The sequence below is a fragment of the Lonchura striata genome, chromosome 18 (assembly GCF_046129695.1).
Source record: "Lonchura striata isolate bLonStr1 chromosome 18, bLonStr1.mat, whole genome shotgun sequence".
Lineage (NCBI taxonomy): Eukaryota > Metazoa > Chordata > Aves > Passeriformes > Estrildidae > Lonchura > Lonchura striata.
In genome coordinates, this window is record NC_134620.1 from 3,756,396 (window position 1) to 3,773,877 (window position 17,482).

Here is a 17,482-nt window from a genome sequence, read left to right on the forward strand (position 1 = left end):
GAAGCAGCACTTGAAAAAAAAGAAAAAAAAGCCAGTTCAAATGAGAAATAGATTTAAGATGTCTGTCTTGAAGCGCTTAGCTGGACTGTTGTGCAGTGTTATTCCAGCTTTGCTGTCTTTCTTTCATGCTCTGCCTTTTCCAAAAGTTCAGTCATTACATAGTCATATTTTTCCTTTGTTCCTCATCCTCCATTGGCAACCAGTGCCAACCGAGGTGTCTGGATTGGAACATATGGGCTGTGTCTCTGCAGACATTTAGCAGAGTTCAAATCTGAAATGGAAGACTTCTCCAGTGTCATGATTTAGACAAAGCCATCCAGGAGAAGTCTCATCATTGAGATGAAAGGATCTTAAAGCAGCCCCTGAATTCATGAGCAGGTATCGTTTTACCAGCTGCTGACATACAGCCATCTCCTGGGTGGAAAACAACAGCTGTTAGTCATGTACAGCAAAACAGTGACCTAGAGATGAATAATTACATCTGAAAATTCACATCTATGCAAAAAAATTTTGTCCATTACTAGGAAATCTTACTTAGTAGCTATACCTCTGATCCATTCCTCCTGGTTTAAGTGCTTGTGTCTGCTAGTAACAGCCAGTTTTAAACACTTGTAGACAGGCTATAATAGAATATGAAGGTTATGATGTTTTCTTGTGTCATTGAACAGATCTGGCTTGTTTTCTGTTTGACCATGGCCAAAATACAGATTAAAAGATAGCACTTGAACTTGCAATAATATACTAAATAACATTTAAAAATAATTATAAAAGCTGTAAGTTAGCAGCACATTTAGTAACTCATAGTATATAAAAAGGAAATAAAAATTCCTGCGGCTTCATTTTGTTGAATTACATTTTTTGTTAAAATAAAAATCAAATATGTATAGTGATTTTGCCTCCATTTTGTACAGATAATACTAGAATCTCAATATAGTTTGAACAGGTCAGAAATAAGTAGTATTCTAAACCAGTTTTTGTGCAGTACTGCATGGGGCTGGACTGCTGCTGAAGAACCAATGCTTCCACCTTCCCATCCAGAGAGGATTCTAAGGCATGGAGAGGTTTTCAGTTTGAATGAACTTTGAAATTAGATATTCTGAACTTGTATATGTGCAGGTTGTGTGCATCCTTCAAGTAATTCCCTCTGTTTTATTAACCGGGGTTAAACTAAACCAGGTATTTTAGGAAAAAGATCCCACATATGAGGGATATCTCATATCGTATCTTCCATATGAGCAAAAGTTAACTTGTTCATCATTAATGCTTTCTGATAAGACTGTGCTTCAACTTCCTAGACTACAGACAATCATCTCAGGTGTATTACATCCCTACAAATGCATTTGGTTTAGGAAGAATGGATGAATGTCTGGTACCACTTTGCCTTTTTAGTACATATAAATACCTTTATGCTCTTTGACTTTACCTGTTGGCAGTTGAGCATGGCCAGTTGTAATGCAGGGGGGAGCTCAAAAGTGCATCAGCTGCCCATGAAACAAAACCTCAGCTGGCAGAATATTCCCTTGAGAAGGCCCTGTACCTCTTTCCCTGTGCCAGCTGTTCCTTCTTCCTTTTCACCAGAAGCTTCTTCCTTTCACCAGATCCCATCAATTGGGCTGAGTTCCAAATAAATTGTACATGTGGCTCATCCCTAAGTAAGGAGAAGTACATTTCTGCCAAGGCTACAGAATAAGAATCCTTATTTTATTTCAAATCAAGTACTGGGTATGCTTCCAATACAAAATTAATGACCCTAATTTGAACTATGAGGAAAATGGGAAAGGATATGTTGGATTTGGAAATAGACAGCTGGAGAAGAAATACAGTAGTGAAAGCAGTTATGAAACAAAACTGAAGCAATCACAATCATTTCTGCAAATATGGAAAATGTAAGCCTGAAATACTTCAGGATACAAGTCCACTAATTACAAATCTGGCAAATATGCCTGTACAGCTTTACCTCTGTGCTGGCAGGAAATAGGAAAATAGATCATCAAGAAAGCTAATTACCATTCTTCTGGACTTCCTAATGTATCAGCAGTTTGAGTGTTGGTATTTTGATCACTCACTTCTGGAAGAGCTGTTTGATTGTTCTCTCACAGACCAGAAATAACTTACAGCTTTCTTAGTTCATTGTCCATCTGTCCACAATGTCTTGTTTTATACTGGCTCAGGGAGCTTACTGTAAAAAAAAAAAAAAGCCTTTTACTGTCAGATACAAGACTGACATATTTAGGACACCAGAGAAGTTATATATAAAAAAAAACAACCTAGAATCAGCTTGAAATCCCTATGAGTACATGTTTCTTTTGAGGTAACAAAGCTTAAGTGGGCTTGTGAAAGTTCAGTTCCTGAAGCATCATTCTTGATAGGAAAACCAATCAATAATAATTACAGCCCTGTGTATCAACCTGTAATCTTTCCTGCGATTTGTTTATATAGGTAATGGTAGTAAACAAGAAGTAATTTATGTCTGCTGAGTAAAAGAAAATTACATTTTTAAAGCAAAGCAATTTTATTATTATTTAGCCTGTGTGCTAGTTTGAAAAAAGGACATGCTGGCCTAAAGTGAGCTACTGCTAAAAAATGATTAGGATGGTTTGAGCTAAACTCCATGGTTTTTTACCTAAATGAAATACATGCAAGTAAGATAGTGCATACTGTAACTTTCAACAGTCACATTGTCGTCAGATGTAAATAAATTTTGGGGATGAAAGCAAAAAGTTGTTTTTTTACCAAGTATTACCTGCCCTTAGGATTAGTTCAAGTAACTTAGGGTTATTATACCAAATATATTTATATTATATATAAATATAAATAAATATATATATAATATATATATTATATATAAATCACTCAAATAAGTAAAAACAAGAGAAAAATAATGTAATGCTAAGGTAGATGATCATCTGCTTTAAGTAATTTCCTTGCAACTACATTCTAAGCCTTATATTCATTAGCTTTTCAGAGCATCCAACTGCAACATTTAGTGAATAATGCAATCACAAAATAGCATATGCTGATAAATGGAATGTGGATGAGCTCTCTAGAATCAGTATTCACACACAGAAGGAGTGACAGGGTAGAAGCTGGAACACCCACTCTCCCCAAAGTTTGCTCAAGATGTTTCTTTGGCTCATTAATTACTCATGAATGTCTTCTATTCTCGTATGTAATCTAAGAATTAGCCTCTCAGGTTGGTTATTTGTAACAGTGAGTAATACCCTCTAGCGGTACACATAGGAAAAGGAGCTAGACAAAGAATGATTAATTCTTTTTTCATTGTTAAAGAGGCTAAGTAAGGTTTCATCTAAATAACAAGAATAACCCTGTATCTTTGTATGATACAGGGCATCACTGGTCTGTCTAGAGATGCTGGTTAAAATGGAAAATGCACTGCACTGAGTTAGATGTCAGTTAGAAATAATAATTTGTTTGCAGAGGAAACAAATTGCCACTTACAGTCTGGAAGGAGTGGTTCTAGTGACTCCCACATCAGAGAGGTATGTCCTTATATCTGAAGGCTACATTTAATTCCTACATATGACAAGTAACTCTGTAGGCAAAAAAGGAATATTTATCAGTCTCTAATATTGCAGTGTAATAAAGCCTGCATTTCCAGACCCTGTGTGCAGTCCAGCGTTCACTATCAAAAAAGTATTCTCTGAAAAAGTTTGTAATCAGGGTTTCCTGCAGTTACCAGGACTTTTGTTTTATTTGCCATTGGCAAAGGTTCAGAGATGGAGCTGAAAATTGACAGTGCTGAATAGAGTCCAACAAATGCCTCTCTTAACAAGAAAAAGCTATTGAACTCATTTAAAGAAGTAAGTTTAATGCAGGTAATTCAAATACCCTTTAATCTTTTTCCAGAACCCCGGTCTACTAAGGCAGAGTAATTTAGGTCTGTTTTGAAATAATCTTTGCTTCCATAAATAGAATATCCCCAAGCAGGGGGAATATCCAGGAAGTTAATGCATTTCTCTGAAGTAGCACATCCATGTGCAGTGTGTGTCACAATGTGATGACACTTGTCTAGTCCCATGTCATTCTGATTGTCACTGGTTTTGCCTTTCTGCAACCCCAGTATTGCTCTAAGATTTAAAAGCTTTTGGGAGTTTTTCAGGATTTTCTGGTGCACTGAATACTCCACTCCTCCAAGAGGAAGGATCTCACAGTATTCAGTATCACACTGGTTCAGAATTTGTATCAGATTCTAACCTAATGTTAAGCAAGATGGGAGTCAGAAATCAATTATTTTAAGGTCCCATGAAGGAAGGATTTACTGTGCCTTATCTTTCTCAGCTGTAGTTCCTGGCATTAGTTCAGCTACTGCAGTCTTGGACCAGTGTAATCTTCCATACTTCTTGTTATCTCATTATTTTTTTATTTTGCTGTGGCAAACCAATCTCTGTTTTCTTTATTCTCTTCTAAAACATATAATAAAAGAATGGAAAAAAAATTGGAGTAACTTTGCCAATCCTGCTGTAGGATATAATGACACTTTCAGCCGCCACATCACTGTTAATAAAACAGAGACAGCAGTTTAAAAAGTTCTGACAAGAATTTATTAATTTATGGTTGAGAACAAATGTGTCTGACAGTGGAATGATGAGATTACCACATTCTGTACAGAGAGATTTTTCTAGAAATCTTCTTTCCACTGTGTTGACAGAACTTGCAGTATAGAAGTTCAGGAGTGGGTGTCAGTTCACAGACTCTCAGCCAGTTACAAGGATGGCTGCATGCCCAGATGAGATGAAGGTTCAGACTTTCCTTACTGTTCCTGTTTCTGTATGTTCACTCTTGCTGAAAAACTAATCAAGCTGTCTGACACCTGGCACAGGAGGGCAGCACTAGGTGTTACCTTCCTGTATTAAGCTGGCTAGGAAGTTTTATTACCCAAAATAAAAGGAAAAAAAAAATTAAGAAGCTATTTTAAGCTAAAAGCTGGAAAGAAAGAAGCTAGTCAAGCTGAGCCTTCTGTGCTTTTTTTTCTGTCCATGCTGAAGGCTGAGAAAAGCCTCCTTCAAAGTACAAGAACCTCTATACAACTGGGGGAAATGGCAGTTGTGTGGTTACTTTAAAAACACTGCTTTCTGGCAGGTGGGCAGGTACTGACTGTAAGTGCATTTTGTGCAGGACACTTGCAGATGGGTAGATATTGACTGTGAATGGTATTTTGTGCGGAACACTTATTTTTAAAACCTTTAAATACTTTTATGATATAAGAAAGACATATAAAATCTCTCAAGTACTTTCCCCAAGCCTTAATATCTTCATCCACCGGCAAGAAAAAAAAAAAGAAAAAAAAATTAAAGTTTTCTAATCTTCACTTGAGTTGTCAAATTCCTCCCAGTCTGATACGCTTATAACTTCTGATGGAAAGTCAAGATGATGCTTCATTCGGTCTGCGTGCCATTCTGAGAGCCACTTCTCTGTTTCCATTAAAATAGCCCTGGGCAACGTGAGGACACAGGCAGCCATCCCAGAAATATCATCCTCCAGCTGGGGTCCTTCCTCCCAACAGTTTCTCTCTGCATCATAAATGTGGACGTAGTCCATGCGGATCCCCCTGTTGTGGGATCTGCCTCCCAAGACATAAATCCTGTTGTCTAAGACTGCGATGCCTGGCTCTCCGTGCCCTGCAGGAAGTGGACATACATTTGTCCACTGATCTGTGCTTGGCTTATAGCAGGCAACCTGTAGAACAAAAAAGAAAAGAGAGAAGGCAAAGCTGGATTTGTATCCTAGTGACAGAGCCTGGCCATAAGGTAAACTATTTAGGGAGGAATATCATCAGTCTTTTGACAGTGTGTTGATAATAGAGACAGCATATGAATAACTAATACAAGTACAGTGCTCAGCAGAAAATTGTGCATAGGTACTACATAGCTTTGAAATCACAAGTTCTGACCCTGCTCCTGGAATAACAGCTGTATGTCATTCCAAAAATGTATACAAAAGTGAAAGAGATGGGGACACATGCTAATATAAGCCCAGATGTAATTCACCTGTTTGTGTTAGAGAAGAAATGCTGGAACATACAAATATGACAAATCTCCTAAACTGCGTCTGCACCATATGTTGAAGAGCTTCAGATTTCATTGGGTCCTTACTTGGCTAACTGCTTTCATTTGTAGGCACCTTCTTATCATTCAGACACACTCTTCAGCTAGATTTAATTCTGCCATCTCCACTGGCTCTATAAAAGCAGTTACTTTTGGTATTTCTTTTCAAGTCTCTAGCAATTCTAGAAGCTGGAATAAGGTTCAAAAGAATTCTCTCCAGATGTCCCTTATCATCAGATACTGTACATTTTAATTGCATTATACAACTGCCATCCAACATATCCTTAACAGCTCTGCCTTGCAATTATACATTGGTAATTCAAAACTTCTCCACTTAGAAAAAAATGCATGTAAAGACAGTAAATTTAACTGATGTTGTAGGATGTCAGAGAGAGGGGACATGATTTGTATTTGGAGTAAGGGTTGAGCTACCCCCAGTCTAGGCCTCAGATAATCGGCCTTGGTGGGGCCTTTGAAGCCTTTGACGTAGTAAGAAAATAGTTGTTGCCAGTTAGAAATTACTTTAAGGTAACCATGGTGTTAACAGATTTTCTGGGTGTGAATTGGTGGAGAGCTGCAGTGTGGAACTCTGGCCACCTTGAGACAGGGACAAACAATGTTTGCTGACCAATGATAGTGTGCTCACAATTTGTAAACTATATTGAAGCATATATAAACTACCATCTTGCAGACAATAAATGGAGAACATAGCATTAACCATATTGGCTTGACCTGTGTTTGTCCAGTCCAGCTTCCCTCTTATTGTAAGAAGTCCCTAGCTTTTAACTGATGTGCTGCTTAATAGGCATGTGCATGCCAATGAAGTTATCCATCAGAGATGTTTTAAAATTGAAAAGAATTCCAAGTGCTAGAGCTTTAATGCTTTGTGGGTGAGACTAAGACAGACAACAGTAAATAAATCATTGCCAGTTCTGCAGGTGAGTGGGGCAGAGCTCACCCAGCAGCCACTGCAGAGCAGTTTGATTTGCATACTTAGTAGAAGAACAATATTACATCTAAGTGCCAGCATCCATGAGCAGCCAAGAAAAGACACGGGTGTGACGTGGTCTCACCTGGTGAACGTCCCTCCTGTAGCCAGAGTCATTGTTGCTCCCCCCGATGACGTAGAGCTTTCCCAGCAGCGCAGCCATCCCGTGCCACGCCCGTCTCACTGGCCCATCTGCCAGGACATCCCAGCGGTCAGTCCTTGGGTCATAGCACTGCAGCTCCTTCAGGTAGTCCTCTCCTCTCCTCCCACACGTGATGTACATCTTCCCATCCAGCGCCGCTCCCGCGTGGGCGTACACCTGCACCGCCACGGCAATGGCAAAGCAAGAGGCTGAGCTCTGGGTTTGTGTACATCTCCCGGTTTTGAAGCAGGGAATGGACATGAAGGGAGTGACATTGTTCATGAGTTACGCAGAGATCAAAAGCAGAAAGGATTTTCTTATGGACAGTTATTCCTAAGATATAATTGCAAATTTCTGAATAAAACACACTAGAATTTCTAAAACTTTCAGAACTGCAGCAATGTCTGTCTTTATTGATCCTTGATTAGATCATTCATACTATAACTTTACTCCCTAATCTACTTGGAAGCCTTTTTATTAGTGATTTTTCTTATACAAGCACTGTTATCAGGAATGCAAGTCACTCTACTTAGTAGCACTCAATTCAGGCTTTTTGTATTTTCAGCACTGACACACATTTATTATTTGCTTTATTAATAGTTTTAAGGATTAACACAATAAAGGTGCAGATAAAATCAACAAGAAACAGGAAAAATAAGCATTTAACTGGGAAATGTAATTTACATATGCTATCATTTCATTTTCTTGTCATCCATTTATTTGCATATACAGTATTTACTGCTTCCCATCTGAATATCAGCAAGTTAAAAGTTACACCTGAGAAAAACATCTAGCAAGATTAAATCAGGAATTGGGGAACTGTGGTAGAGTGTGTGGCTAATGCACTCCTTACCTCCTTCTTCAGAGGTGTCACATATTCCCAAGTGTTGGTTTTAGGGTCATACCTCTCCACTTCCCTCAGGTCTTCATGGTAATCTCGGCCTGCGACGGCATAAATATAGTTGTCCACGACACAAACACTGAGGTCAGCGTGCTCTTGCTGCAGGGACTGGATCTGGAACCATCTGTTGTGTCGTGGGTCATACCTTGTAAAAGAATAGGATCAAAGGAAGTTATTCCTGCAGCTGCGGAATGACTGCTGGAATAGCAGACAGCTCCATGGATGTGGGTTACTGCACTGTCTTCAGCTGAAATTGAGCTCATCTCTAAGTGATGTGAAATTTGGCCTTCTCAGCATTTTATTATTAGCAAGGTTGTTTTATTCTATTTATAGGAGATGTACTTTAGCTGACATGATCATGCTATCAAAGCCTAGGTTTTCCATTATCTTGTACACTGCTGTTGGGTGACACATCACAATCTCTGTTTGCACAAAGCAATTCTACAAGGTAACACAGTCTAAAAATAACACAAAGACTGAATCGGGATCTTCAAGAATATAAGAAGGGCATAAATATACGGCGGGTTCTTTGATTTCTTTCCCCAAATATTTGCTGATCAAAGTGAATCTCATTATTCACTTTCACATCAAACTATCTCTCTCATCTGGAAATTTTACTTACAGAGAAAACTGGTTGAGAATTGAAATTATGCATGCCATAAAATAACAAAAACTCAGCTAAGACTTGTAAAAATGAGCACAATTTAAAGACAGAAGGGTATATATCTGTTTTTGTAATGTAATGGGCATGAAGATCTAAACCTGATCCTTCCTCCTGTCACACAGAAATATAAAAGGACTCTGCAATGCTGCTATTGTGCACACGGATTTTTGAAAATCTGTAGGTAATAGCATTTTATTTAAAATCATTTTGTATTGGGACAAAAACTACATATAGAAGACTTCCAGAAAATGCCAGTTAGAGAACATCTAGACAGCCTAGAGTTCAGGCTCATTAATGCTTCCCACACCTTTAATACTTCCCTCCTCCAACAAGGCAGAAAGAAGAGTAATACTCTTGAATGAGTAGCTGTTTCTACACTGTCAGGCTTAGCTTTGTCTCATAGCTCTGCTGGGAGCTTCCTGTTACAATGAAGCTCATTTCTTGTGTTTTCTTTCAGTGAGGCTCCTGCTCAGTTCCTAATCTTTTGGCTGGCAAGTGTAATGACTGTCTACTGGCTTACAGACTCAGAAATGGGCAACAGAGTGGCAATAAAATTAATAGCAGGATTATCCTTATCTTACCTCCAACACCTTGACTCTGCTCGAAAACCACTTACATTGTTGTCTCCACCAATTAAATACACAAAATTATTGAGAACAGCAATCCCTTGGTTGGACATTCTGGGAGCTAGTGCAGCTGTAAAGTGCCTCCACTCCCCCAACAAGGGGTTCAGATACTTGGCTTGATCACTGAGAACAATGGATGGAGTAGAATGCATCCCTCCAAATCCCACTACACATCGAAATTCTGATCTCAGCTGTGTCTGGGAGCTCTGAAGCATTGGCTGAAGACATTCATTCTTGTGGTACATTAATGCATCTGCAACTGTATCTTTTAAAGGACATGGACTTAATTTGTCATGAAGCCTTTGCAGGATCTGGGGTTCCATCAGAGGAAAACGAACTGTCTCAAGTAGCTTAAGGGGCTCCATCAGGGAGATGTGATCTGTCTCCAGCTCCTCTGGAGAATAATGATAAAAAAGTGCTCCATCATAAACTTCAAACTCATAGTTAACCTCCAAACGGTTGCTGCTGAGAAGGGAGTAGACCTTCTGCAGGGGTAGCTGTCGGTACACTTGTGTCCTTGAGAAAGCTGTGAAGTTCTTCAAAATGTAGGAGTCCAGCTGCTCACTCAACTGCTTTAAGTCATAGTGGTCAGCTAGTCTGTACACATCAAGGATGTTCTCTTCATCTACCCAGGACATGAGGAAATCACAACAGAACTTAATGACTTCTGGAATCTGCAAGAGAGAGAGAGGTTTTTCATTTCAGACACCACCTGCCCTACACTTGAGAGACAGGGGACTGAAGCCTGGGATGACTATGAGGAAATTGTCCACGAAATGGCTGCTCTCCTCACAGTCTGACCACCACTTGTGCCCTCTTCACCTTTCCCCAGAGAAAGAGAACTCAGCATGGGCATGTGGATGAATATAACACAGCTCTTCTAGCCATGCTCTACTGCAAGACTAAGCTTGGCTTCAGGTGCAGCAGCAATGTGCCTTCCAAGCCATGTGGGACACTGGGCACTGCAGGCTCTGCAGCCTGCCTGGGAGCAGCCAGGAGAACAGACACAGAGGACATGGTGATTACAGTCACTCTGTGCTTGTTTTTTTCAGAGCACTATAGACATACTATATCCAAGATTGTATCTGTAATAAATATATCACTCAAGAGCATAGGATGCCATTGGAAAGGAAAATGAATATTTAATATTGTCTTCTTAACACAATTTGAAGCTGTATCTGGCAGGAGGAACAAAGAACTAACTGCTGTCCAGGAGCCCCTCTGCTAACAAAGTGTGTAAAAACCAACCAAAGCAAGCACTCATAAAGTTTAAGATTCAGAACCAAAGTCTTGTGCAGCAGTTAGCTGCAGGGGAAATTAAAGAAAAAAATTCTTGTCTTAAAAGCACATGAACCCTGCACTTAGTGCAAACCATAGTGGCAGGATTTCCTGTAGTGATGGGGTCAGGAGAGGTCACATGCCTGTGGACCCACCTTGAGCAGCACAATTTCTGAACAGCAAACCCTATTCTTTACCATAAGCCAGGGATATTTTGTTTCAGGGAAGCTTTCACAAACAGATCATGGAAAGGGAATGCTATATAAAATTCTCCTCTGATTAAATGGGTAATGTTTTAACTAATGAAACCATTGGCACAAATGAGATGTGCAAGGAGTCATTAATTGTTCCTACCCTTCCACAGCATCCCAGAAATCCTTCTTATCATGCCCATGCTCCTGCTCACCTCTTAACCCTCCCTCTAACCAGATATCCATGTTTTCTGTTTCATTCATCATTGCTTTTGTTTCTTGTTTCTTTTTTGTCACATTTCCCAGTACCTCACCTGAAGCTGACAGGCTGCAGCTAAGGTTTCCTGTACACTGTTCACACTGAGTTCCAGCTCAGAAGTGTAAATAAAGTTCAAGATTTTACACATTGCATTGTAGGAGATGCCATGAATATGAACTTCTTCTTGTTCCATCTCTCTCAATCCTCCTGCAAACATTCCTCTGCAAAACAGACAATGGTACACACTATGGCAGATTTGCATTGAAGCTATTTTCACTTTGCTCATATTATGTTGTCTTGGGAACATAAAAAATATTTGGAAATACAAAAACCTAGCTAGACACTTCCATGTGATTACCTCTTCTCTAAGTTAAGAGTACAAGCCTTTAGGACCTAAGGAAGTAACACTTCATTATGCAGGAAAACAGCAGGGGCAACCTAGAAGGCACAGTTCCTAGGTGAAGGACTTAAATACAGACCCAGTATATGGGTAGTCTATGGTCAAAGGCAGAAACTCTGGGTGTGGGGAAGAGGAAACACAGAGCAACTTGGGACAAGGTAGAGCAGTCCTTCCTTCAGTTACAAGTTTGTCTGGATTGACTTGGGTGTTTGCTCTATGAAAACAAAGGAACTGCTAATCAAATTGATTGGAGACTTCCTGGTTTAATGGCCAGTGAGTCACCCTATAGGCACACAACAGTGACCCACCTCGAATGAGTTTTTGTGTATTATGAAATATCACCACCGTGGGCAAAGTCTTACAATGCTAAGGATATGTTAAAAGCCACTTAGAGTGCACTTAAGCAGAAGACACCAGTTCAGATAGTCTTTCCTCTTTATAGACCTCCAAGTACCAAGTGAATTTAGTGGAGGTAAGCTCAGTGTGCAGGAACAAGAGCTTTATTTCTGCAGAGAAATAACAGAGAGATGACTAATCCATGGTTAGAATTTTTGAAACAGCCTCAGCTCCATCTTATGGGTCTGATTTTAGATTCAGAGACAGAAGATGTGGATGTCACAGCTCTAACAGGCAGCCACGTGCCTGTTGCTGCAGCGTACCTGAAGTAGTCACAGGAGGCGGCCAGAAGGATGCGATGAGCCTCGATGGGTTTGTCTTCCACCACCAGCACCACATCAAAGAGGATGCTGCTGTCCCGGAGAGACACCAGCCCGCTGAGCAGGGCCTGCGAGTGCTCCGCGCTGCGGTAAGTGTTGCTGCTGCGCTGCTGCACCGAGGGCTCCAGTGCAGCTTTGTGTGCCTGAGTCAGCTCCTGATCCTCCGCCATCCCAGGCAGAAGTGCTCAGCCACCAGCTGCAGCAGAATGAAATCTGTGAGACAACAGAATCAGCAAAGGTTTGTGCATTTTGCTTTACAAATGGACCCTTGCCTGTCACGGAAAATAAAGCAACTCTTCAGTCAATGGAGAGACAGTCCTGTCCTGAACAAATTATTAAATTACACTGAAAACACACAGATGGACATCAGCACACCAAAGTTGTAGAATAAGTTTTTCCAAAACCAGGTATCTGGGTTTTCAGACCAGTATCAGGGTATGTGTCACATGAGTATTTTTTTTCTTAGCAAGAGTTTCACTTCCCAATCCATTACGAAACCCCTTTGTTTCTTTTGTATTTCTGCATCATCTGCAACAAAAAATGGACCAAAATTTTGCCAAATTCCACATTGCCTGCCTGGTATTCTCAGGTAACCTTTCTGCAATATAAACTGCACCTTCCATCTTTCTCTTAATATTTTTTCTACAGAATCTCCTCTCTCCTCTTTCTCCCTGTGTTTACTTTTTGCATTTTCTGTAGCTAAGCACATTTCCAACCTTAATTGTGCAAAATACCGTAAGAAATTGCAAGCTTCAGAGTTTATTTTGACAATTTCAAGCTAACATTACTTTCCACTTTCCACAAGCAACTACTTTCCACTTCCCTGTGACTCCCTGCAGAGAGGAGGTATTTCCTCCAGAATGGGCACTGTCCAAGGCTATCCTGTACCTTTTTCTAGGGCTGCCACTAACACACTGGGAAGGTCCCTTATGGCACATGGGGAAACACCTGTAAAAAGCTATCTGCAAGTGATTGTGTTTCATGCCTATGGTTAAGCAATCAAAATCTCATGAGTCCTCTTCTACCATCCTGTAATTTACCCTGTCCATTGTCTTTGAGCAATGTCAGAAGCTGTAGCAGTCAGAGCTTATAGACTCTATCCAATTGTCAGCACACATTAAAAAAACAGCCCCCATTAGCAAAAGGAAGTAAGTGAGCTGATATGGCTGCTAACAATTCAGAAGATCCTCTCCTCAGCAGCCTGGGAAATAGCTTAGTGCCACAAGGGATAGTCACAAGGGCTTAGCAGCAGTCAGGAAAGCAAAAGAGAACAAACCCAGCAAATCCAAACAAACAGTGAAGAAATTGAACCACCATTTTGTTGTGCCAGCCATAGACAGTGAAGGCAGCACTGAAGATCTCAAAACACTGCAGGTATTCTGGGTATGGGCAGCAAGGAAGGAGCTACCCAGATGACACCAAGAAATATGAAAATGTTTATTGCTCTGCCTGAGGAAGTTACCCTACACTGCCCAAAACAAAAGGAAGGTGGTGTTGCGTGGTGAATGGAATGGAAAAAAACCTGGGGAAGTGTATTAATGTTTATCTGCTCTTTGGCAGCAAAACCAAGGCAGCAGCTCAGAAAAGGAGCTCTGACAAGACAGCCTTCTGGGGAGCACTCAGGTCGATTAGAGAGGGAAAACTATCCATCATCAGCTGAAGAGATGAGTAATGGCTTATTTTGCATGACAGGTTGATGCTTTTCCTAGAAATCAAATGAAAGCAGGCAAAACATTAGTGTATCATTGCATTTGCTCCTGGGGAATACTAAGAGTGATGGATTGAGGCAAGGGAAATAATGTAGTAAGAAAGGCAAGTGAAACAGTGAGTGTTACACGATGCTGATCAGAAATTTCCCATTTCACTAAAAGAAAATAAATGCAGCAAAACCAAAGTAGGGCGACATGGGGTCCAAATGAGGGACAGATTAAGATTAACTGTTAATGTGGTTTAAAAGCTCCAAAATAGGTTACATCTTTTCCTCTTCTTAGAGAGCTGTATCAAAAGTCCCTATGGAAGTAAAATCACTGTATCAAAAAGCAGAAGTAAAAGCAACAAATGAACTATTTTCTGAATCCAAAGACATTTTCAGGATTAGGGGAAACATCATGACTTTTGATACAATCTTATCATATACTGCAGTCATTGGTGGGAGAGAGGCCAAGGCAAGATAAGTAAGAGATAGAACTTCACAGGCCACTGAAGCCCTGTAATAAGTGTTAGCAAACAAATGTATTGTAGGATAAGCAGGCTACAGAGAGAGATACATGCAGGGTAGAGAGGGAGACCCATATAATAGTGCAAGTCTTTATTTACTTAATTTTATTTAATATGACTGCAGGTAGTTACTGTTCAGAATATATTCTCTATCTGAATAATCTTAAAAGGTAACAGAAAGGGGATGAGGCTTTCAGCAAGTAAAGCCCCAGAAGAGATTTGATCTCACAAATGTGGTAAGTGGAATCAGGAAGATTAAATGGTATTGTGAAAGAGAGAAAATAGAAATACATTAAAATGATAAATTATTTAGTGATTCTGTAGCCAGTATGAGCATTAGTATCTGAGTAGCTCTCAGTGACAAGTGGGAGCTGTCTTGGAGATCTGCAGGGAGTTTATCTCACACTTAGTTTGAGTAGATACAGACTTCAGTTATGCCACAGCCACTGTGAAGAGCTGAACAAACCAGCTCTGCTGTGACCACCCAGCGTGGTCAAGAGGAAATGCTGGGAGTGCAGCTGAACCATCCTCCACAGCTGATTTTTGGCTGGTGAACAGCTGAACCTACAGATTTTTTTGCTATGCTCTATTTTCTGAATTCTGGCAGATCTGACCTCCTGTTTCCAATTCCTGCCCCTGGGCTGTACCTCAGCTGTCACTGGTGAGCTGGACTGTCCCTCAGGGTGGTCACTCATGCTTGTACATCATCCTAATGAACTGCTCCTAGCCTATACAATTAAAGGTGAACATTTGTAGTATTAAAGTCTGACTGACAGATGTGGTTAAGTTTTCCTTGAGCCAAAAGCCTCTAAACTCCTGCCTAGGTAGTTTCAGGAGCTGTTAGAAAAGAGGTGTAAGACGAAGAAGGGTGGACCAAGAGGTCCATGGGGTGGCTGTGGGGGATGTGGCCAGCAGGATTCCCTCAGCTGAGTGTGCTCAGCGCTGGAACAGCTGCACCGGGAGCAGCTGGGGTCGGGTGGGCAGGAAGGTACAAGAGCAGCTGCTGTGGCAGGGTTAGTGAGGTTGTGTTGTGGGCTTCTTTGAAAGAGAAGTGGGATGGGTTTGGCATTTGAATTTTCTGGATTAAATGCAGTGTGTTTGCTGAGCTGATTGATCATTGTGTGTATTTCTTTGGGTATTGTTCTAAATGCTGATTACAAAATTGCTGAGGAGGGATATTGTTGTTAGCACAGCACCCTGCTTCTCAAACTGTGTGGTCTGACCAGTGTGCTTTGGCCTTTGTTGCTGTCTAAAAATCTATTTTGCCTAATGTTTATTTTAAAAAACCAAAAACCAACCCAAAGATGCCTAAATGTAATGTAAACAAGACAGTTCTGGGTAGAAAGACAGAACAGGTTTGTTCCTCTATCCTGAGCTTCTCTACTGTCAGCTTGTAGGATGTACCTGAGGCCTCTCTGCTCTCTTATTTCTGTTATTGTGAAAACAGCTCTGTGACAGACAAGTTCTTAGAAATTTGAGTAATATGTTTTCTTTCTCTTCTCTTCTTGAGAAAGTTTCTCAGTACTGGTCAGCTTTTAGCAGTGGGCTTCAGTGGCTGAGTACTGCAGAGCTAACCCTGCAGGTGGAAAAGAGGAGGAATTCTTTGAGTTCACTGTGTTTCTTTAACACTAGCAAAGAGAAGTATTGTCTCATGTGCTGTGGGATGTTGTCTGCAGAAACAGCAAAGTCCTTGTTCTGACTACTTTGAAATTGCAGAGAAAATTGGGCTAGACACTTTATTTGCTGGCTGCACAATGTATTTTAGCCTGCAGTTATGCTAGTTTGTATTTGTCTTTTGGAGGATGTGGGTTGATGTAGGGATTAATTTTAAGGTATTACAACTGAGTTTCCAGTACATAAAGAAGAAAGTCTATGGCATCAGTAATTTTATGTGCATATCTGCAGGCAGGTGTAGAAAGATGCTGACTGTTTGGTCATGTTGAATCAAGGAGTTAAAAAAATTACAACAGGCAGAAAAATCCCCCATAAATGGAAAAACCCTCAGGGGTAGCTAGAAACACAAGATTGCTCTTTTTCAGTAGACTGAAATCTTCTACATTCTGTGTCTGGATTCCATCTGAGAACCAAGAGAAGGCAGCCATGCCTTGCAATGGAGGGAGCAGAAAAGAACTTGAGTACTTCCTTCTCCTTCACTGTCTCACCAGTGGTCCCTGGTAAAAAGCTGTGGACACAGTGAAAGCTACAATGTCTCAGAGACCTGCAGATAACTCCGTGGTTGTCTTGTATTCAAATTCTACAACATGCTTCTGCAGATTACTGGCATGAAGAAAAGTAGAGGTCTTAGGCTTCTGATTACTCAACTGAAATAACTCATGAAATACCCATGAAAGGAGTCATGGTAATTTTTTAAAACAAAATCCTCTTTCTGATCAACAGCTTGCTTTCATAATAAAGGTATGTGGCTTATGACTGAGGAAGCTGGCACTGGGACAGGAGGAATTTAGGGAATGCACTGTAGTTTGATCAATGGCAAAATGGTGAGAAACTGGTATGCTGGTTGCTCTTGTGCTCACTGAAAATCCTGATCCTTTTAAGAACACAAGGTCTAGGAATGGAGTAACTCAACTACAAGCAAAGGGGAAGGGAAAAGTTAAAGGTATGGGAAAATAAGATAAGATAGAGAAGAACGCAATGTGTGTCCTAATGGTATTTTCCAACACAGATCAATTGTCACACATGGTGCTCCTGTGCTGCCATTACAGCTAACTCAAGCTCTCTTTTCTGGTGAGGGATGCTGTGCTTTAACATGGTATAGAACATTTACAGTGCTGAAGTGTTGCTGGTGTTGTGTGTATGATACACACCTAGCCAAGTGTTCACCCCTTGTATGACCAGCACCCAGGTCAGAGAGGTGCTCCTAATGTCAGGTGCATGTGTGGGTTTGGGGGTGTCTTTTTGTGAAGTTGTGCTGACAGCTTTGATTCTCTACTGTAGAGAAATGGCTGGATGCAGGAAGGATTAACCAAGTTAGTTTCTATGGAAACTCAGACATTTTTGTATTCAAGAGCTCGTGG

The 17,482-nt window shown here is 40.5% G+C and overlaps 1 protein-coding gene across 1 annotated transcript; it reads right to left on the reverse strand.

Annotated features, from left to right (window-relative positions):
- Positions 1-4,539: 4,539 nt before the first annotated feature.
- On the reverse strand, positions 4,540-12,400 carry KLHL22 (kelch like family member 22). The gene is made up of 6 exons (XM_021549865.3): positions 12,174-12,400; positions 11,170-11,335; positions 9,342-10,060; positions 8,049-8,241; positions 7,139-7,372; positions 4,540-5,697 (listed from the first exon to the last, which is right to left on the reverse strand). Exons 1-6 carry the CDS (start codon positions 12,398-12,400, stop codon positions 5,320-5,322), a joined length of 1,917 nt encoding a protein of 638 aa, XP_021405540.2. The 3' UTR covers positions 4,540-5,319.
- Between the last annotated feature and the right edge of the window lie 5,082 nt (positions 12,401-17,482).

What these genes read in the sequence shown, in the direction of transcription:
- KLHL22 (XM_021549865.3), bottom strand. Translation starts at nt 12,400, where the DNA reads ATGGCGGAGGATCAGGAGCTGACTCAGGCACACAAAGCTGCACTGGAG. An exon ending in GCAGAGTCAAGGTGTTGGAG is followed by an intron (nt 8,242 to 9,341) that starts GTAAGATAAGGA and finishes TTCTTTTACAAG; the next exon opens with GTATGACCCACGACACAACA. An exon ending in ACAGGAGGGACGTTCACCAG is followed by an intron (nt 5,698 to 7,138) that starts GTGAGACCACGT and finishes TTTGTTCTACAG; the next exon opens with GTTGCCTGCTATAAGCCAAG.